The sequence below is a fragment of the Plecotus auritus genome (genome assembly GCF_963455305.1).
Source record: "Plecotus auritus genome assembly, chromosome: 1".
NCBI lineage: Eukaryota > Metazoa > Chordata > Mammalia > Chiroptera > Vespertilionidae > Plecotus > Plecotus auritus.
Window position 1 is genome coordinate 84,173,837 of NC_137770.1, and position 20,958 is coordinate 84,194,794.

The 20,958-nt window shown below is 42.4% G+C and overlaps 1 protein-coding gene across 1 annotated transcript in view; it reads left to right on the forward strand.

Annotated features, from left to right (window-relative positions):
* Positions 1–8,544: 8,544 nt before the first annotated feature.
* The window catches only part of RNF212B (ring finger protein 212B), a gene marked incomplete at both ends in the record, with an annotated part of 37,960 nt that continues 25,546 nt past the window's right edge, over positions 8,545–20,958 (forward strand). Inside the window, 3 exons of the mRNA XM_080659250.1 lie at positions 8,545–8,644; positions 12,681–12,733; positions 13,315–13,389. Of these exons, the coding sequence (XP_080515376.1) occupies positions 8,545–8,644; positions 12,681–12,733; positions 13,315–13,389 (228 nt within the window). The remainder of the gene's footprint in view (positions 8,645–12,680; positions 12,734–13,314; positions 13,390–20,958) is intronic.

Sequence of the window (20,958 nt, forward strand, 5' to 3'; positions counted from 1 at the left end):
CAACCCGGGCATGTGCCCTGACCAGGAATCAAAACTGTGACGTCCTGGTTCATAGGTAGCCGTTCAACCATGGAGCTACACCAGCTGGGCCATGTTCACATTTTTAAGTGGCCTTTATACCTAAAAATAGTGTATGGAAATATAAAATTCCTGAATCATATGTTCTTTTTTAAAATCTTAAAAATGCTGTTTCATTGCTTCTAGCATAAAATGCTGCTGTAGGGAAGTCTGATGCCAATCTAATTTCCTTTCTTCCTCCCTTCCTCCCTTCCTCCCTTCCTTCCTCCCTTCCTTCCTCCCTTCCTTCCTTCCTTCCTTCCTTCCTTCCTTCCTTCCTTCCTTCCTTCCTTTTCTTTTATTTTTAAATCCTCACCCGAGGATATTTTTCCCATTGATTTTTAGAGAGAGTGAAAGGGAGAGGGAGAGACAGAGAGAAACACTGATGTGAGAGAGACACATCGATTGATTGCCTCCCATATGCCCCTGACCAGGGTCAGGAGCCTGAAACCGAGGTACATGCCCTTGACTGGAATGGAACCCAGGGTACTCCAGTTCAAAGGCCAACACTCTATCCACTGAGCCAAACTGGCTAGGGCCAATCTAATTTTCTTTTCTTTATAAGTGACTAGTACCTTTTGCCTGGATGCTCAAAGAAGTTTTTTGTTTGTTGGTTGTTATTGTTTAAACTATCCTGGATCAGTTTTCTCCTATATACAATATGCCCTTTCAATTTATGTCTTATTTTATTTCAGGAAAAATTTCCCTAAATTTTGTTTTAAATATTTGTTCTGATATATCACTCTGGTTTTCCTTGGGGGAATAAATATGTTTGTATATGTGTTTGTAAAATCTCTTGGTTATTTTCTTTATCACTTTCTCTTAAAAACCTTTTCTTTTAAAAAAATTCTTTCAGCCCTTAATTGTGCTTTTATCTTCATTTTTTATTTCTGAAAAAAAGTTTAAATTTTTTTCTTGAGATTTCTTAGTTCTCATTGAATACCTGTTTTCTACCCATATCACTTTTTTAGCTTTTCTAATTCTGAGTTATGCTGTTCTTTCAAAACATCTACTATTTTCTTTATTTTATCTAAAAACATTATATTGAACCTGTGGGGCCTAAGCGCTTTCTTCCAAAAAAATTAGCAGGCCCAGCCCACCAGTGTGACTCAGTTGGTTGAGCATAGTCTCATGCACCAAGAGGTCGTCAGTTGTATTCCCACCGGGTTTTAGGGCTCCATGATATTCTCTCATGGATGTTTCTCTCTCTCATCCACCCTCTTCCTATAAAATCAATAAAAATGTATTAAAAAATATTAGCAGGCCCGAAAAAAAGTAAATATATAAAAATATTAGGTTGAAGTTTTCATCTGCTTTGTGACTACAATTTTCTAGTGTGTTATTGTCCATGGAACATTATAAGGTTTACGGTATTTTTACCTCATTGTTTCCACAGTAATATGTATGAGATTAGGTCATATTCCTTATTTGTTCCCAAGCTTAAATGCAGAGTTTCAGGGGCAATGAAGAACAGCCCGGCCTCTGGCCAAACAGCGGGAGCCCCGCCCTCGCCCTCACTACTCCCCCGCAGGCCTCGCCCATTGAGTACACTGCCTTGGGCCCCGCCCACTCACTGAGCACACTCCCCGGGCCACGCCCACTCATTGAGCATACTCCCCAAGCCCCGCCCATTCACTAAGCACACAGCCCCGGCCCCGCCCACGCCTCGCGCACGCCGTCGCGCCCACCCTGCCCGCTCAGCCTCTTGCCCGGTGTGAAGCTCTGTGTAAAATTTCCCGCCATTTGCAGCACTTTGTGAGGAGAACTGGAAGATTTCGTTGAGATCCACAGTCTTCTGGGATACGGCGGCCGGTTGGGTAGGGTAGGTAGCTGTTAAAGAACTACTGGTAAATTTAAGACTCTGCCAAATTCCTATCACTCCCAAAAACCAAGAAACCAGGCAAGTCTTGCCCTCACAAACCCTGTTAACTGGCCTTCTTTTAGGGGTTCATCTGGTTCAACTTATTTGACTAAAATTGTTGTTACTGCCTCTAAACAAACCAGGGCATATACAGTGGGGCCTTTTTCAGTAGTTCTGTAGACTCACTCCCTGATAGAAGTTAGTGTACAGTGAGTAACAAATTGAAATCTGAAGCTCATGGCTTTGACTGTAATACTGTTGCATTGATTAAATTTTTATCGTGAACTTTACCTTATGTGAAAAAAATTTAGTGTGGTGCAAACTAGCCATCATTCTTTTAGCAAACCTCTCCATACACTATTTTAAAACCTTCTTTAGAGAAAAGACTTTGGTGGGGGAAAAGATACCTTATTTTTTTATTTTCCCAATTTTATTTCAAAGGAAATCAAACTAGTAGATATTATATTCTTAAAAAAATTTTTTTAAAGCATCATCTCCTTTAATCCTCATGATAGCCCTGTGAGTTCAGATCTACTAATAACACCCTTTATAGCTGAGGAACCTGAGGCTCACACAGGCTCCACAACTTTGAAGTCACAATAGCAGGACCTATGATTCAAACCTAGATTTGCTTAAAAACTAGGCCTTTGAACCATTTACACGCAGGCATATAATTACCAGATCTTAAAGATCATACCACTTTTGAAGATTCTTGATAATTATAAAATTCAGAGCTGATGGCCAAGTTGGTCAGCATCCCAGCTCCTTGCCTTTCTTCACTCATTCCGGCCTACAAAAGCTAACAGCATTTTCATCTTGGGCGCTCTGCTTCCGTTTTCGTCCTCTGAAATTCCAGGCGTTAGGAGACGGAAACATGGGAAAGTTGTTTTGCTGCTGTCATTTAGGCCTTTTCTTGTTTTCTTCCATGCCTCCGTAGACACACTGACCCATTACTGTGGACTTCTCAGCAGACTGCGTGGCAGGCCCAGGTCTTCTTTCTCCGCGCCTGGGCAGGCTTGGCCCCACGGGGGCGGGAGAGCGCACCGCAGGTGGTGCAGGCTGCAGTGGCTGCGGCTGCAGCTGTGGAGGCGGCACCCGGGGCGGGGCGGGGCGGGGCGGGGCGGGGCGGGCCCGGGGCTGGGAGGACTTGCGGGCCACGTGGGCCGATATTATATTCTTAAATAGCATATTCATGAAATTTAGCGTATGGATTCATTAAACATATAAAGTAATTACAGCTGAGTATATATTAGCACAGTTCTTCATTTAAAATTCTTACAGCCCTACCCGGTTTGGCTCAGTGGATAGAACATCGGCCTGCGGACTGAAGGGTCCTGGGTTCAATTCAGGTCAAGGGCACATGCTGGGGTTGCAGGCTCCATCCCCAGTGGGGGCGTGCAGGAGGCAGCCAATCAATGATTCTCTCTCATCATTGATGTTTCTATCTCTCCCTCTCCCTTCCTCTCTAATACATTTTAAAAAATAAAAATCTTACAGTCACATTTACATAGTTATGTACTTAGCAAATTATATGGAATTAGTATTGACAGAAAATATGGTTGCCATGTCTAACACAGAAACACAGACTTAATGTGATAGCAAAAGCTTGACACAGGGAATAAGAAGGCTTGGGTTCTAATCCCAGAGCTGCCACTAAATAAAATGGAACTTTGGACAGTCATTGAATTTTAGTGAACATCAGCTACAGCTTTTGAAAAATGATGGAATTGGCCCTAGCCAGTTTGGCTCTGTGAATAGAGCATCCACCTGTGGACTAAAAGGTCCAGGTTTGATTGCCCTCAAGGGCACATGCCAGGGTTGTGGGCTGCATCCCCAGTAGGGGGCATGCAGGAGGCAGCAGATCAATGATTCTCATCATTAATGTTTCTGTCTCCTCCCTTCTTCTCTGAAATCAATAAAAATATTTTTTTTAAAAAGAAAAATGATGGAATTGGACAAAATGTAAATGATTTTCAAAGCCTCTTCCAGATCTATGATTCTGAGTTTCTGTAGAGTAGAAGGGAAACAGTACTGTGAGGATCACCAAAGGCAGTGTGCAGGAGGCCAAAAGAGGTGAAGAATTATGAATTTACTAGAAGCCCAGTGCACGAAATTCGTGCATGGAGGTAGGGAGGAGTCCCTTAGTCTGGCCTGCACCTCTTGCAATCTGGGACCACTTGAGGGATGTCCAACTTCCAGTTTAGGCCTGATCCCGCGGGATAGGGCCTAAACCAGCAGTTGACATCCCTCTTGTAATCCGGGACTGCTGGCTCCTAACCGCCTGCCTGCCTGCCTGCCTGCCTGCCTGATCGCCCCTAACCGCTCACCTGCCTGCCTGATTGCCCCTAACCACCTCTGCCTCAGCCCCCGCCACCGCGGCTTTATCCGGAAGGATGTTTGGAATGACGTGCGGAAGGTCGTTCGGCTGAACAGTTTAATTAGCATATTATGCTTTTCTTATTGTAGACTAGAGGCCCGGTGCACGAAATTTGTGCATGGGGGGGGGGGTTCCCTCAGCCCAGCCTACACCCTCTTGCAATCCAGGACTGCTGGCTCCTAACCACTCACCTGCCTGTCTGATTGCCCCTAACCTCTCTGCCTGCCTGCCTGATCACTCCTAACTGCTCACCTGCCTGCCTGATCGTTCCTAACCACTCTGCCTGCCTGCCTGTTTGCCCCTAACCACCTCTGCCTTGGCCCCCACTGCTGCAGCTTTGTCCAGAGGACGTCTGAAATGACGTCTGGAAGGTTGTTCGGCTGTCTGGTTTAATTAGCATATTATGCTTTCACTAGGGGCCCGGTGCATGAAGATTCATGCATGGGGAGTGGGTCCCTCAGCCCGACCTGCACCCTCTCCAATCTGGGAGTTTCTGTCTGTCTTTGCAATCATATGAGCGAATTGTCTGAGACCCCACCCAGTTTGGTTTTTCCTCGACACTGTGACTTTACTTATGTCTCTCACCTTTGCTTTCCCTCCATTCCCCACCTGCAACAGTAACTTGCTCCAGGCTCACTTTGCTCTAGTGTCTCATCTGCCACCAGAACTATGATTCCCAGAATTCCTGGTGCTCCCTGCGCTCTTGGTTTTTGCTTTTGGTCCAGGGGCTGCACAAACCAAGAGGACTGTGAACTCCAGCTGCCCCCAGGCCGGGCTGACAGGACCATACACTCCAGTGGCATCCCCAGGACCCCAGCCGCTCGGCACTGGCATGCATGCGTGCTGGCTACAGGCTCAAAGCAGGTGGGGTCCTGGGGATGCCCGCCGCATCACCCTGGCTACGCGGAGGGCGGGTGGGCATCCCACCCGCCCCCAGCCGCTCGGCGCCTGCGCGCATGCGCACTGTCCACAGGCCCAACATCTTTGTCAGGTTAATTTGCATACTCACTCCTGATTGGCTGTATGTGTTGCAGAGGTATGGTCAATTTACATATCTGTCTATTATTATTATTATAGATTATTATAGCCTAGCGGCCCGGTGCATGAAATTTGTGCACAGGAAGGGGGGTAGTTCCCTCAGCCTGGCCTGCACCCTCTCACAATCCGGGACTGCTGGTTCCCAACTGCTCACCTGCCTGTCTGATTGCCCCTAACCACTCACCTGCCTGCCTGATTGTCCCTAACCCCTCTGCCTGCCTGCCTGATCACCCCTAATTGCCTCTACCTCAGCCCCCCCCACCCCCCCCCACTGAGGCTTCGTCCAGAATGACATCCAGAAGGTCGTTCGGCTGTCTGGTCTAATTAACATATTATGCTTTTATTATTATAGACTAGAGGCCCAGTGCACAAAATTCATGCACAGGGGCGGGGGGCATCCCTCAGCTCAGCCTGCACCCTCTTGCAATCTGGGACCCCTTGGGGTATGTCCGACTGCCGATTTAGCCCATATCCTGCAGGATCGGGCCTAAACTGGCAGTCGGACATCCCTCTTGCAATCTGGGACTGCTGGCTCCTAACCGCTCGCCTGCCTACCTGCCTGCCTGCCTGCCTGCTCACTCCTAACCACCTCTGCCTCGGCCCCGCCACCACAGCTTCATCTGGAAGGATGTCCGGAATGACGTCCAGAAGGTCATTTGGCTGTCTGGTCTAATTAGCATATTACGTTTTTATTATTATAGATTAGTTCATCTGTAAGCCACATGGGCTGAGCCCCAAAACGACGTCGGCATCCAGGGTCCAGGGAGTTAGAGATTTTAAAGGACTCTAGGCGGGCTTTTTTGTCCAGGAATTATCTTGGTGGGTCCAGATCCTAGGCAAGTCTGGAGGGGAAAGTTAATGGTCTTAGCAAATGGAATTCGGTCTAAGCAAAAGGGAAAATGATCTAAAGGTCAGTTTCCTGTGTGTGTGTGTGTGTATAAATTTGATTATTTGATCAGAACTAACAAGTACAAGCTGAGAAAACATCATTCATAAACCATGTTTCCCTCAGTTAAAATGTGTCCCAAGTGGCCACTTTGTGATTTATATTTGGTTCCATCTCACAATATCATAGGAAACTATTAGGAAAGAAATTGATGAGGGTTTTTAATTAAAAGATTAATTATGAATTAATCCATAAAACTTGAAAAATAAGAAAGTGTAAAGGGAACACACACACATTAATTATGCAGAGGCGCCTATGAGGACTGGGCCTCTGGAACAACCCGTCCTGGTACCAGCCCATTACTGCTGTCCCAGAATCTATCAGGCCGGGTGGCGGGGGCGTGGGGGAGATAACACACACACACACACACACTTATAATCACATCATTCAAAAAGAATCTCATCATTGTCCTATTACTTTTGTTAATGTAAGAAACATTCAAACCTATAGAGAATTTTTGTGAGTTTGAGCCAAACTGTTGACAAATTATGGGAAGCAGAATCTCAATGGATTGAGATAATGCTCCAGAAAATGGCAGTTTTGTTGCACCTTATTTTATACATTATAATAAAAAAAAGAGATGTAAGTGGGTTACATGAATCTCATTAGGGAGGCAGGAGAAAACAAAGCAAGAAAATCTTTGGGATTGGATAAAAGTAAAATGATATAATCATATATATTTTACAAAGGTGGATACAGGATAGTTAACAGTCAAGAATTAACATGATAAAACAATGAGAGGATTTATGGTCTCTGCCCTGGTTGTGCCTTGTAGGATCTGGAAAAAGGGGCGTTACCCTGACTTTCCAAAGGAATGTTATCGTAGATGCAAAAGACTGTAGATAGACTTAATTAAGGTAAAGATTGACCTTTGTCAGGGAAGATACCAGGCTAGGACATGACTACCCACCATAACTGCTTTTGCTGTAGGCGGCAGAACAGCGCCAGGTGTATGACCGATGGGGTCAGACCAAGCCTGGGTTCAGCAACCTCGGTATTTGGGTTCTGTTAAGGTCACCAAAGGAGGAATGCATGAGACCAAAAGGGGTAAAGGATTATGAATTTATTAGGTCATCTGGAAAACCAGATGGGCTGAGCCCCAAAATGGCACCAGCACTTAGGAACAGGGAGTCAGAGATTTTAAAGGACTCTAGGCAGGCCTTTTCTGGGCGAGTCCCGAGGAGAAAGATAATGGTTTTAGCTAGTGGAATGTGGTCTTAGCAAGTGAAATGTGGTCTAAGCAAAAGGGAATATCGGTGGTGAAGTGGTCTAAAGGTCAGTTTCCAGGGGATTGGGTGTTGATTCAATTATTTGATCAGACCTCACAGGTTCTGGCTGGGAAAGAATTCAGAGTAAGACCCAAACTGTAAGAGAACATTTTATGGGTGAATTACAGAAGTAGAAAAAGCAATTCCTAGAAAAAAGTGGGCTTAGGAAACAAGTAATAGAGGTAAAGGAAGGGCCATTGGCGCTTGGGAGTGAGGAAGCTAATGGTAAAGTGCCTAGGGGGCAGAGGGAGGGAAAGGGAAAGGCCCGGGAGGGAGAGCATACTGGGTCCTCCATCCTAAAGGTATTAAGGACGGAGACTTTAGGGGAGGTCCCAGGGAAAGAAATTAATAGAATATTCATTAGCTTTCCAGGTGTGCCCATTCAGCGCTGTGGTCTCCACTGATTGATTGGCCGGCACCAGGGCTGGCTTGTCATTATTCAGTGCAGCTGGTTCTGATGTCAGCTATGGCTGGTTTTATTGCTTATCTGGGCCTGGAGCTGAAATAGATGTTATCTCCAGGGAGGAAAGGTCAGGGGGAGCAAACCTTGTGAAAAGCGATATGGTAGGGGAGGAAACTCATGCCTGTCTAACTAACTGCCTACCACATTACTAATACTATAGTGGTACTGCAGAAGGTTAGGGGCAGTACCTGGGTTGCAGGTTCATTCTCCGGCCCCCCAGGGTCAAGTTCCGGAAGCAACCGATCGATGTGTCTCTCTTACATCCATGTTTCTCTCTCTGTCCTCCTTCCTTCCTCCCTTCCACTTTCACTAAAAGTCAATGGAAAAAAATACTCAGGTGAGGCTTAACAACAACAAAAGTAGATGTAAGTGGGTTTATAGTCTGCAGTCTGCTTTTTTCACTGCAGAGCCATATGAAACTTCCTTACAACCAGTTGGAATATCCACAATAATATGCCCACATAAGCAAACATTGTTATGTAAATTCTATTCTGCCCCAGGTTATTCTTACTCTTTCTCTTTCTCTCCTCCAGAATGGATTGGTTTCATTGCAACCGGTGTTTCCGAAAAGATGGGACCCATTACTTTGTCACCAGCTGTGGCCATATTTTCTGTAAAAAGTGTGTGACTCTGGGTAAGTGACTTAACTGTTTCCAGATTCAGGCAAAAATGTTTTTAACTTGGAAATGATTAGCCATTTTCTCTGTGAAACTTGGGATAAAAATGACTTAGTAGCCAAAAGTGATTTGGATACAGTAGGAAAGTGTTGATTATGGATATTGGAGAAATCTATTAATAAAAAATGATTTAGTGAATGGAATACCCATTACTTGAGCACCAAAACATACTTGTCAGTGTTTTGAAACCGATGGCAGTAAGAAAGCTACAAGGTTATCAGAATGATTAAAGAAAAGATAAAAAAATAACAAGAAGGAATGGGGAAACTTTGGTTGATAACAAGAGCCATTTCTAATTGGAAGTGGTCTAGCCTGTGAAATCAATTTTATTAGAAATGATTATGATGGTGGTGGTAGTGGTGATACCTTTGCAGTTTAAAGAGTATTTTCAAATGTACCAATTTTATGTATTCTCACCACAATCCCATGAGGTTGTCAATGTAAGAAACATTCAAACCTATAGAGAATTTTTGTGAGTTTATTTGAGTCAAATTATCAACAAATGCTGGGAACAGGATCTCAACGGATTGACAAAATGCTCCAGAGAATGGCAATTTTGCACCTTATTTTATACCTTACAATCTAAAGATGTAAGTGGGTTATATGAAATCCATTGGTGATAGATTAGGGAGCGGGGAGAAAGCAAAGCGGTGGAGGGAGGACCTCTGGGATTGGATAAGTAAAATGACAGACATATTTTGCATAGGTGGGTACAGTATAGTTAACAGTCAACAATTAACATGATAACAATAACAATTAGAGGATTTATGGTCTCCACCCTGGTTGTGCCCCGAGGGGTCTGGAAAAAGGGGAGTTACCCTGACATTCCAAAGGTAGGTTACATAGTACTTGCAAAAGACAATATGCTCAGTTAAAGTAAAGATTGCTTTTTGTCCGGAAAGATTTTAGCCTAGGACATGACTATCTGCCATAAACTGCGTTTAGTTAAAAACTTTCAATTTTAGAACATCCTTTGTGGTTACTTTAGGTCTCTGAGTTTGCAAGGCCGCCTTGCAGGCCTTCCCTAAACTAGTCAGATTAGCATGTGGCTCCTTTTCATCCACAAGGTAATTATTTGTTTTTTGTTAATCCTCACCGAGGATATTTTTCCCATTGATTTTTAGAGAGATTGGAAGGGAGAGGGAGAGACAGAAAGAGAAACTTCCATGTGAGAGATACACTGGTTGGTTGCCTCCTGCATCTGCCCTGACCAGGGGCTGGGATCAAGCCTGCAACCAAGGTATGTGCCCTTGATCGGAATGGAACGCAGGACCCTTCAGTCAGCTAGCCAATGCTCTAACCATTGAGAAAAACCAACTAGGGGTCACAAGGTAATTATTAATAGACCCACTTTACAAATGAGGAACTGTCTTAGATAGGATAAGTGATTTGACCAAGTTCTTGCAGCTTTAAGTCTTAGAAATGAGACTTGAATTTAAGGTGTTTTGTTTTGTATTTTTATTGATTTCAGAGAGAGGAAGGGAGAGGGAGAGATAGAAACATCGATGATGAGAGAGAATCATTGATCAGCTGCCTCCTGCACATCCCCCACTGGGGATCAAACCCACAAGCCAGGTATGTCCCCTTGACCGGAATTGAACCTGGGGCCCTTTCAGTCCGCAGACCAACACTATTCACTGAGCCAAACCGGCTAGGGCTTTGTTTTGTTTTTTTAATGCTAAAATACAGGGTATAGAGCAGCCTTGGGCAAACTACGGCCCCCGTCCGGCTGTTCTATCCGGTTCTCTTGCTCTTCCCTCCGCTCCTTTACTTTGAATTCATATTAGTTCACACAAACACTCCATCCATGCTTTTGTTCCGGCCCTCTGGTCTAGTTTAAGAACCCATTGTGGCCCTCGAGTCAAAAAGTTTGCCCACCCCTGGTATAGAGTAACCCAGAAGAGGTTCTTAGGATAGGGTGCTTTGATCAGCAAAGATTTTATAGCAGAGGTATTGTTTCAATAGAGTTTTGAATAGTAAACTGGAGTTTGCCAAGTGGCTATGCAGGGAAGATCATTGTAATTCAAGAGAACAACCTGTATAAAGGCATACCACATCATAAACCATAGTGCGGGGGGACTACACATGGTTGAGATTTGTAGAGCATAAAAATAAGGTAAGATTGGTGATAGATGAGGCTCGAGTCAGATAGGCAATGGTCAGATAATGGAAGGCTCTATATTCTGGGCTAAAGAAACTGAACTTTTTACTGTAGGTGATGGAGAGTTGTGGAAGTTTGTTTGTTTTGTTTTTCTTAAATAGAAAAATGATTTGTACTTGCTACCTCAGTCTAGCAATAATATGGAGGGAAGGCAGGGAAAAATCTTTAATCCCTGAGAAAGAAGAGTCAGGTTAGGTAGCCTCTGGAGAAGCTTTTTCTGTATACCAGCGATTTTCAACTGTTGTGCTGCAAGAATCTTTTAAACCTGCAATACCTGACTATTTAGTCAGGAGCACTGACCTCTTTTCCCTTAGGTCAGTGGTTCTCAACCTTTCTAATGCCGAGACCCTTTAATACAGTTCCTCATGTTGTGGTGACCCCCAACCATAAAATTATTTTCGTTACTACTTCATAATTGTAATTTTGCTACTGTTAATGAATCGTAATGTAAATATCTGTATTTTCCGATGGTCTTAGGCTCTACAGCAGTGGTTCTCAACCTGTGGGTCGCGACCTGTGTGTCGCTAGCAGGGTTGCCTAAGACCATCGGAAAACACAGATATTTACATTACGATTCATAACAGTGGCAAAATTACAGTTATGAAGTAGCAATGAAAATAGTTTTATGGTTGGGGGTCACCACAACATGAGGAACTATATTAAAGGGTCGCGGCATTAGAAAGGTTGAGAACCACTGCCTTAGATTGTCAACTAAAAAAAAATACAACAGCCAACACAACAATAGCCATCCAGTATGAATGAATCAAAATTATACCTATATTTTTGTCTGAATTGGCAAAAAAGTATCTATCTTTTGGTGTGCCACAAAATTTTTGTGATTAGTTTGTGTGCCATGAGATGAAAAAGGTTGAAAATCACTGCTCTATATGAATCTCATGACCCTTTTAAATTGTCTGCTAATGTAACAAAGCTGTTGACTATGGTAACAGCAGCTCAGTTTGGAGCTGTTTGTCTCAGTGAAGCATATGCCATGTGATGTTTTCTCCTGACATGGCATTTATCTTTTTTTTTTTTTAATATATCTTTATTGATTTCAGAGAGGAAGGGAGAGGGAAAGAGAGATAGAAACAGCAATGATGAGAGAGAATCACTGACTGGCTGCCTCCTGCACGTCACTTACTGGGGATCAAGCCCGAGACCCAGGCATGTGCCCTTGAATCGAACCTGGGACCCTTCTGTTCGCAGGCTGATGCTCTATCCACTAAGCCAAACCAGCTAGGGCCTGACATGACATTTATCTTCATCAATAACCAGCACTTCTACTAAAATTTCAACTTATAAGGAAATATTCAGAGTTTTAATTTTCTTACCTTTCAGAGTGGGTTAATTAGAGAATGAAAGGACAGCTTCAAAACATGATCCAAAAAAATTAGCAAAGTAAGAACAGAGCAGGAATAATTGGGAGGTGTCTTATGGTATCTGATCTGTGTCTACTGTCAGGAGGTGGGATAATAAAGAATAACTTAGAGTTGAAATCATTGGTACTCTTCCACTCTTTCCAGTACTCTTATAAATGCCCTTCAGTACTCCTGTTGGGACGATAGAACTGACCCTCACCCACAGAAGAAAACTGGGAAATTATAAAGAGGGAGATAGATAGAGGTACAGTGTGAAAGTCTTACTTGGCATCAACATACAAGTTTGGAAATACTAATTTAGAGAACAGAGCTCAAGTTGATGTCCTTTTATAGAAAATGATATTCTAAATTTTGTCTTCTCTTGATAGCCTACATGACTATTACCATGTACTTTAGGAAAATCTTACCTCTTATCCATGAAAACTAAACATTTATTTCCTCTTTCCTCCCTAGAAAAATGTTCTGTTTGTGGAGCTGCCTGCAAACATCTGGCTCTTTCTGATAATGTAAGTTTTTCTTCCCCTCCCACCAACCATTTTATTCCATTCCTAGCCTGTAGGAAGTATACAAAGAGTATAGTTGAAAAGTGATTAAGCATTGAAATTTTTAAAAAAATATATTTTATTGATTCTTTACAGAGAGGACGGGAGAGGGAGAGAGAGAGCCAGAAACATCAATGAGAGAGAAACATCAATCAGCCACCTCCTGCACACCCCCACTGGGGATGCACCTGCAACCAAGGCACATGCCCTTGACCGGAATCAAACCCGGGACCCCTGAGTCGGCAGGCCGACGCTCTATCCACCGAGTCAAACCGGTCAGGGCAGGCATTGAAATTTTTTTTTAAAAGGAAAAGAAACAAACAAAATTCGCTAGTAGCAATTGTAAAAAATAGGGTAAGCAACAGATAAAAGAATTATTTGTGCCTATTTTTACAGAAGCACTGGGTGAAGATATTTAAGACATATAGCACAATGAAATAATATCGGGTGCGTTTAGAAGGGGTGGTACATCCTTTGCCATATTTGCCAGTATTTTATTTCATTCCATGTGGATATACTCAATGTTTGTGTTACTTTCTTCATAGCTGAAACCTCAGGAGAAGATGTACTTCAAAAACCCTGTGGAGAAAGCTTTGCAGCATTTTAGTCACATCTCTCAGGTATGAGAAACAAAAGTGAAAAACTGATTCTCCAGGTAAGTTCTAATTGCATCTTATGTCTTTATCAAAAGTTCTCTTTAGACTGCATTTGTGCACAATAGACAGAAATGGGCTGCTCTGATTGCTTTCTTTATTGATGATACACATCTCAATAGTTAACTTTTTACTGACCCACAATCTGTGAAAGCTATAAAAGCCAAGATGTAGCTGACATCTTGCCTTGCCTTGTACTTTCTAGTTCTATTAAAGTAATGTTTTTTTCAATAGGATATCTGAATATCTTTTTGTTTTGTTTTTTTGTTAATCCTCACCTGAGGATATTTTTCCATTGATTTTTTTTTTTTTTTAGAAAGAGTGGATGGGAGAAGGAGAGACAGAAAGAAACAGATGTGAGAGAGAGACATCAATTGGTTGCCTCCCGCCTGAACCCCAACCAGGGCTGGGAATCGAGCCTGCAACTGAGGTACCTGCCCTTGACTAATTGAACCTGGGAACCTTCAGTCCGCATGCTCTCTATCCACTAAGCCAAACCGGCCAGGGCTATTAAGTATTTTTTTTTAATATATTTTATTGATATTTTACAGAGAGGAAGGGAGAGGGATAGAGAGCTAGAAACATCGATGAGAGAGAAACATCGATCAGCCGCCTCCTGTACACCTCCCACGGGGGATGTGCCCGCAACCAAGGCACATGCCCTTGACCAGAATCGAACCTGGGACCCTTCAGCCCGCAGGCCGACGCTCTATCCACTGAGCCAAACCGGTTTCGGCTATTAAGTAATTTTTAAGAATAAAGGTTTGCCTGGCCATTGTGGTTCAGTGGTTGAGCATCTACCCATGCACCAAGAGGTCGCTCATTTGATTCTGGTCAGGGCATTGTCCAGCTTGCGGGCTTGATCCCAGAGGGGTGTGTAGGAGGCAGCCGATCAATGATTCTCTCTCATCATTGATGTTCCTCTCTTTCCTCCTCTCTCTTCCTCCAAAGAATAGCCCTACCTGGTTTGGCTCATGGATAGAGCGTCAGCCTTCAGACCGAAGGGTTCTGGGTTTGATTCCGGTCAAGGGCACGTACCTTGGTTGCAAGCTCCTCCCTGGTCCGGCCCTGGTCTGGGCTCATACAGGAACCAACTGAAGTGTTTCTTTCACATCGATATTCCTCTCTGTCTTTCCCTCTCTCTTCCACCCTGTCTAAAAATCAATGGAAAAATATCCTCAGGTGAAGATTAAAAAAAAAAAGAATAAAGAAGGTTCTATCTAGGGAGTTTTATCACCTTTCTGCTCAGATAAATGAATCTTTTAAAACTTGATTTGAATATATAGGCCTGACCCTGTAAACAATGGATTTATTTAGTGGTCTTTCAACCTTTTGCTTGTAGACCAAAGTTCAAGAAAGGACTTCTTTTTTTTTTTTGTATAGCAAAGGTGGAAATTTATTGAAGAACAAGTACATACTCCACGTGGGTAGGGGAAAGAGTCCCCAAGAAAGGACTTCTTATTTCTCATTCTCGCTTTTCAATAAAACTTTCTTAGTAATATATATATATATATATATATATATATATATGTATATATATATATATATATATATTTCTACAGGTGAGTAAAGAATTCAAATCTTTATAAATATATATATATATTTCTTCATTTAGTATTCATAACTGGGTGCCAGAATTTTATTTTATTTTATTTTATTTTTTAATATATATTTTTTATTGATATTTTACAGAGAGGAAGGGAGAGGGATAGAGAGCTAGAAACATCGATGAGAGAGAAACATCGATCAGCTGCCTCCTGCACACCTCCCACTGGGGATGTGCCCGCAACCAAGGTACATGCCCTTGACCGGAATCGAACCCGGGACCCTACAGTCCGCAGGCCGACGCTCTATCCACTGAGCCAAACCGGTTTCGGCTGGGTGCCAGAATTTTAGAAAAATACTTTTCTTTTTCTGATGCTTAGTATACCATTGACTTGGTCAGGAGCTATAGGAATGTAGAAGAATATATGCAAGAGAAGGCAGGACAACAATTTAAAAGAGTTTCCAAATATAAACTTTGGTTTTTACCTTTCACTCTCAGTTCTCCACTGAGATTATTTCATAATTTCATGGGATTCCTATTTTAGCATGTTTCTTGAGATTTTTATCACTGTTCTTCTATTCTTCTCATTCTTAGGAAAGTATTCTTTTCCTAAACATGAAGAGGAGCCTTAGTCATTTTCTAGCTGAAGATAGTAGATTTAATTTTTCTTTGGTTTCACTCCTCAATCCTAACTCTGAAGATAGAGGAAGGGAAATTGAGGCTTTGGGTACATTCTGCTTTTAGCTACTTGGGTGAAACATCAGATTTTGGATGGTATTTAACATTATCGGTAGTTAAAATCCAGCTGGGACTGAAGGAGAAATGTAAACAAGGTCACATGAGCAAGAGAAAGAGCAGACCTTTGGTTAATAACTAAACCCAGGATTAGCTAATGATTAGCAGAGAAATTATATGTAGTCTGAATCTTAACCTACCTAATCATGGGACCAATTACACATGGTCAAATAATCAAGATAAAATAAATGGAAAGGGTCAGTTAATCATCACTTTAGTAAAGGGCCAGTTTGGTGAAGTCAGCAATGTCTGAAAATGTGTTTTTCTAGTCTGTGAAGTTGAATAATTGACCCAAGAAATGTCTAGATTGCCTTATTCAGGCCTCTGCTCAAATTTTCCTTTCAGTCAAACCTTTACTGACTTTCATACCTCACATAATAGCCCAACACGCACTACTTCTTTTCCTGCTTTATTTTTCATCATAGTTCTTATCTCTAATACCACATAATATATTTGTTTATTGTTTGGATCTGGCACTGAAATGTAGTAAGCTCCATGAAGGCAGAGATTTGGTTGGTTTTGTTTATTGTTATATCTTCAGATAGTTCTTAATATGTAGTGGACACTCAAAAAATTGTTGAAGAAATGAATGAATGAATGGTGATCTAAATATCCATTTTAATTATCCCCAATCTCTGTAATGACTTGACAAGGGCATTTTTCTGTTGTACTACTCTATGGCCAATAGTTTTATCAAGCTGTTCATTTTGAATTCTTTACTCACCTGTAGATAAAATTATCTAACTGTATTTAGGAATTGGAGAGCCCCATATGGACCTATTAGCTTTCTTTTATTCCAAGGTCATAGATTACATGCACTCTTATCCACAACTATTCATCTTTCAAATGCCAGTGATTGTTCCTTCATTGATAAAGCCTTCTCTGACTCCTGTAGGCAGATTTCTATTCTGTCCTTTGTACTCCTATCCCACCTTGTTCTTAATTCTGCAAAAATGTTTGAATTTATTTGTTCATATGTCTGTTTATCTCACTGAACTGAAGCTTTTGAAAGGCAGGTATCATATTTGTATTGCCCAGTGCCTAACTATGTACCTGGAAACAATTAGGTACATAAAACACATTTATTAAATGAATGAATGCACATGTATGGCTGGAAAGGTGGGAAAGAGGAATAATTCAAGGTAAGGTCAAAGAGAGAGGCTTGATAGTATAGGAACTTGTAGGCCATGGTAAGGAATTTAGATTTTTCTTGAAGTGCAAAAGAAATAGCATAAACTGATATATAATTTTCAAAGGGAATCTGGCTGCTTTGTGGAGAATAGATTATACAGAAGTTAAGAGTAGAAGCAGGAAGACCAGTTATGAGGCTATGGGAGAAATATAAGCAAGGCTGCTTGGGCCAAAGTGGTGGCAATAGAAATGGAGAGGGGTATTTCATATGAGATGTTTTCTAGGAAGAACTAGTAGAACTGCTGTTGATTCGGATGTGGAAGATGAAAGAAAGAGAGGAATCAAACAAGACATCTGGGTTTTTGTCTTGAACAGCTAAGTGGGATGGTTGTACCTTTTACCAAAACTGAGAAGACCATTTTGGATATACTAGTTTATAGATGCTTGTTAGAAATCCAAGAGGAGAAATCACAAAGGCAGGTAAGTTTATTATTCTGGAACTCAGGATCTAGGATAAGACTAGAAATATAAGTGTGGAACTCATCAGTTGTTTTTTTAATCCTCACTTGAGGATATACTTTTATTGTTTTTTTTTTAATTTAATAAATCTTTATTGTTCAGATTATTACAATTGTTTCTCCCTTTTCCCCCCATAGCTCCCCTCCACCCGGTTCCCACCCCACCCTTTGCCCTTACCTCCCCCCACACTGTCCTCATCCATAGGTGTATGATTTTTATCCAGTCTCTTCCCGCACCCCCCCATAACCCTTTCCCCCTGAGAATTATCAGTCTACTCCCTTTCTATGCCCCTGATTCTATTATATTCACCAGTTTATTCTGTTCCTCAGATTTTTAATTCACTTGATTTTTAGGTTCACTTGTTGATAGATATGTATTTGTTGTTCATAATTTTTATCTTTACCTTTTTCTTCTTCTTAAAGAATACCTTTCAGCATTTCATATAATACTGGTTTGGTGGTGATGAACTCCTTTAGTTTTTTCTTATCTGTGAAGCTCTTTATCTGACCTTCCATTCTGAATAATAGCTTTGCTGGGTAGAGTAATCTTGGTTGTAGGTTCTTGCTATTCATCACTTTGAATATTTCTTGCCACTCCCGTCTGGCCTGCATAGTTTCTGTTGAGAAATCAGCTGACAATAGTATGGGTGCTCCCTTGTAGGTAATTAACTGTTTTTCTTTTGCTGCTTTTAATATTCTCTCTTTGTCTTTTGCTCTTGGCATTTTAATTATGATGTGTCTTGGTGTGGTCCTCTTTGGATTCCTTTTGTTTGGGGTTCTGTGAGCTTCCTGGAGTTGTAAGTCTATTTCTTTCACCAGGTGGGGGAAGTTTTCAGTCATTATTTCTTCAAATAGGTTTTCAGTATCTTGCTCTCTCTCTTCTTCTGGCACCCCCATAATTCTGATGTTGGTACGCTTGAAGTTGTCCCAGAGGCTCCTTACACTATCTTCAACTTTTTGGATTCTTTTTTCTTTTTGCTTTTACGGCTGAGTGTTTTTTGCTTCTTTGTATTTCACATCATTGACTTGATTCTTGCATTCCTCTAGTCTGCTGTTGGGTCTCTGTATAATATTTTTTATTTCAGTCAGTGTATGTTTAATTTCTAGTTGGTCCTTTTTCATATCTTCGAGGGTCTCGCTAAATTTATCGGCCTTTTCTAGGATATTCTTGAAAAGCCTTATAACCGTGGTTTTGAATTCTATATCCAGTTGTTTGTTTTTCTCCATTTCTTTCGTTTGTGATTTGTTTCTTAGTCTCCCCATTTTTCACTGCTTCCCTGAGTTGGTAGGGTAGCTTTGTTATATGTTTCCTATATGGCCCAGTGGGTCAGCCTCCCCAGTTAACCTGAGGTGGACACTCTTGGTGCACCCCTTTGTGGACTGTGTGTACAGCCTTGTTGTAGTTAAGTCTTGATTGTTGTTGGTATCACTGGGAGGAATTGACCTCCAGGCCAGTTGGCTGTGAGGATCAGCTGTGTCTACACTGGGAGATTTTCGGTGCTGGAGACAGCCTTATAGGATTAGCCTTGCCAGATTGCAAAAGCCTGTGTGCTCAGCTTGGAAGGGGTGGAGTCTCAGGGCAGAGCAGACAGTCTTGGCTTCCCGTCAGCCCTGCCCTTGTGTGCGAGTCTCCAGACCTCTGCCTTCTGCAGTTCCCGAGTTTCCGCCTTACAATCCAGATTTCCCCCGTAAGAGTGTGGGTCTCCAGGGGCTCGCCCAGAACTGGGGTTCAGTGCAGTCAGGAGCTTCCAACTCCCTTCTGCTATGGATAGCCTGTGGTAACCTCCGCAGTCAGTCTTTGTGTGCACTCGCGCCTCCAGACCCCTGCCGCCATGGCTCCCCTGAGTCTCCGAGTCTCTGAGTCTCCGTGTGCCTTTCTCTCTACCTGACAGTCCAAACTCCCCCTGTATGAGCCTGGGTCCACAGGGTTTCGCCTGGAACTGAGGTTCAGTGCAGTCGGAACTGGGTTTCAGTGTAGTCGGGGGCTTCCTTCCCCCTTCCTGCCAGAGAAAGCCAGCCAGGCACTCTGCCACCCTTCCTCTCTGCGCGCACGTGTCTCCGTATCTCAGCCCTTTGCCGCTCCTTCTCCGTGAGCTTTCCTCTTTCCTTCTAGTTGTAGAATTTCCACTCAGCCAGCTTTCCTGTGGTTCTGGATGGTGTCCATTCTGTCTTTTAGTTGTAGTTTTGAAATTGTTGTGCGGGGCAGCAGTTTAGGTGCTTACCTATGCCGCCATCTTGGTTTCTCCTTTTATTGATTTTTGAGTGCAAGGGAGAGACAGGGAAACATCAATCAGGATCAGCCATTTCCCTCACACGCCCTCACTGGGGATTGAATCTGCAACCCAAGTACCTGCCCTGTCGGGGAATGGAACATGCACCCTTTTGGTGCATGAGACAATGCTCCAGCCAACTGAGCCACTTGGCCAGGGCAGAATATAGTTTTTAAAGCCTTGAAGCTAGATGAAATTACCCAGATAAATAGTTCCTTCAATATCTAGTGATTAGGTAGAGGAGAAGAGAAGTTAGTAAAGAGCAGCAAAGAGAGAAAGAGAGGTGAAAACAAGAAGAGTGTGGTGTTACAGAAACGAAGGAAGAAAAATGTTTCGAGAAGGAAGAAATAACCAGCTGTTTCAAATACTATTGAAAAATGAAGATGCAAAGGAAGGTTGACTGGATTTGGCAACATGTGGATTGGTGGTGACCCTCACAAGAGCATGTTGAATAGAGTATTGAGAATGAGACTGCATTGGAGTGCAGTGATGGGTGTATGTCTATATGCAGTCTACTTCACCTCTGAAACCTCTCCTCAACCCTCTGCAGTCTGGCTTCAGATTATCTCACTGAAGCTGCTCTTGCAAGGACATTAACAGCCTCCTTGTTATCAATTCCAATGGAATCTTTTCTTTCTTCTTTTTTCTCACTTTATTTTTTTTTTAATTTTTTTATTGATTTCAGAGAGAGAGGGAGAGGGAGAGAAAGATAGAAACATCAATGATGAGAGAGAATCATTCATTGGCTGCCTCCTGCATGCCCCACACTGGCAATTGAGCCCACAACCCAGGCATGTGCCCTGACTGGGAATTGAACCATGACCTCCTGGTTCATGGATTGACACTTCAACCACTGAGCTATGCCAGCCAGGCCCAACATCAGCTCTTATCATTTGTACTTCCCTTTTGTGGTCCCCATGAGTAGGGACTGTAGGAAGAGAGAACTCTGCTGAATGAATAAGAGCTCTCTCTCTCTCTCTCTCTCTCTAACTCTCTCTCTCTCAAATCAGACATACATCCATTTGCCACTTGATATCTTCATTAATTTAACCTGTCCCAAACTGAACTCATTCTTAACAATCCTCCACCATGCCCACTGCCCACATATGCACAAGAAAACAGGCTACTCTTTCTGTTTTATCATGGTAAGTGATAACCACCATCCACATAATGACCAAACCAAAAAAGTAGAGTCATTCTTGATTTCTTCTTTTAGCATATCCAGCTCATAATTAAATCATGTTACTTCTGTCTGTCTAAAGTATTTGAATATCTA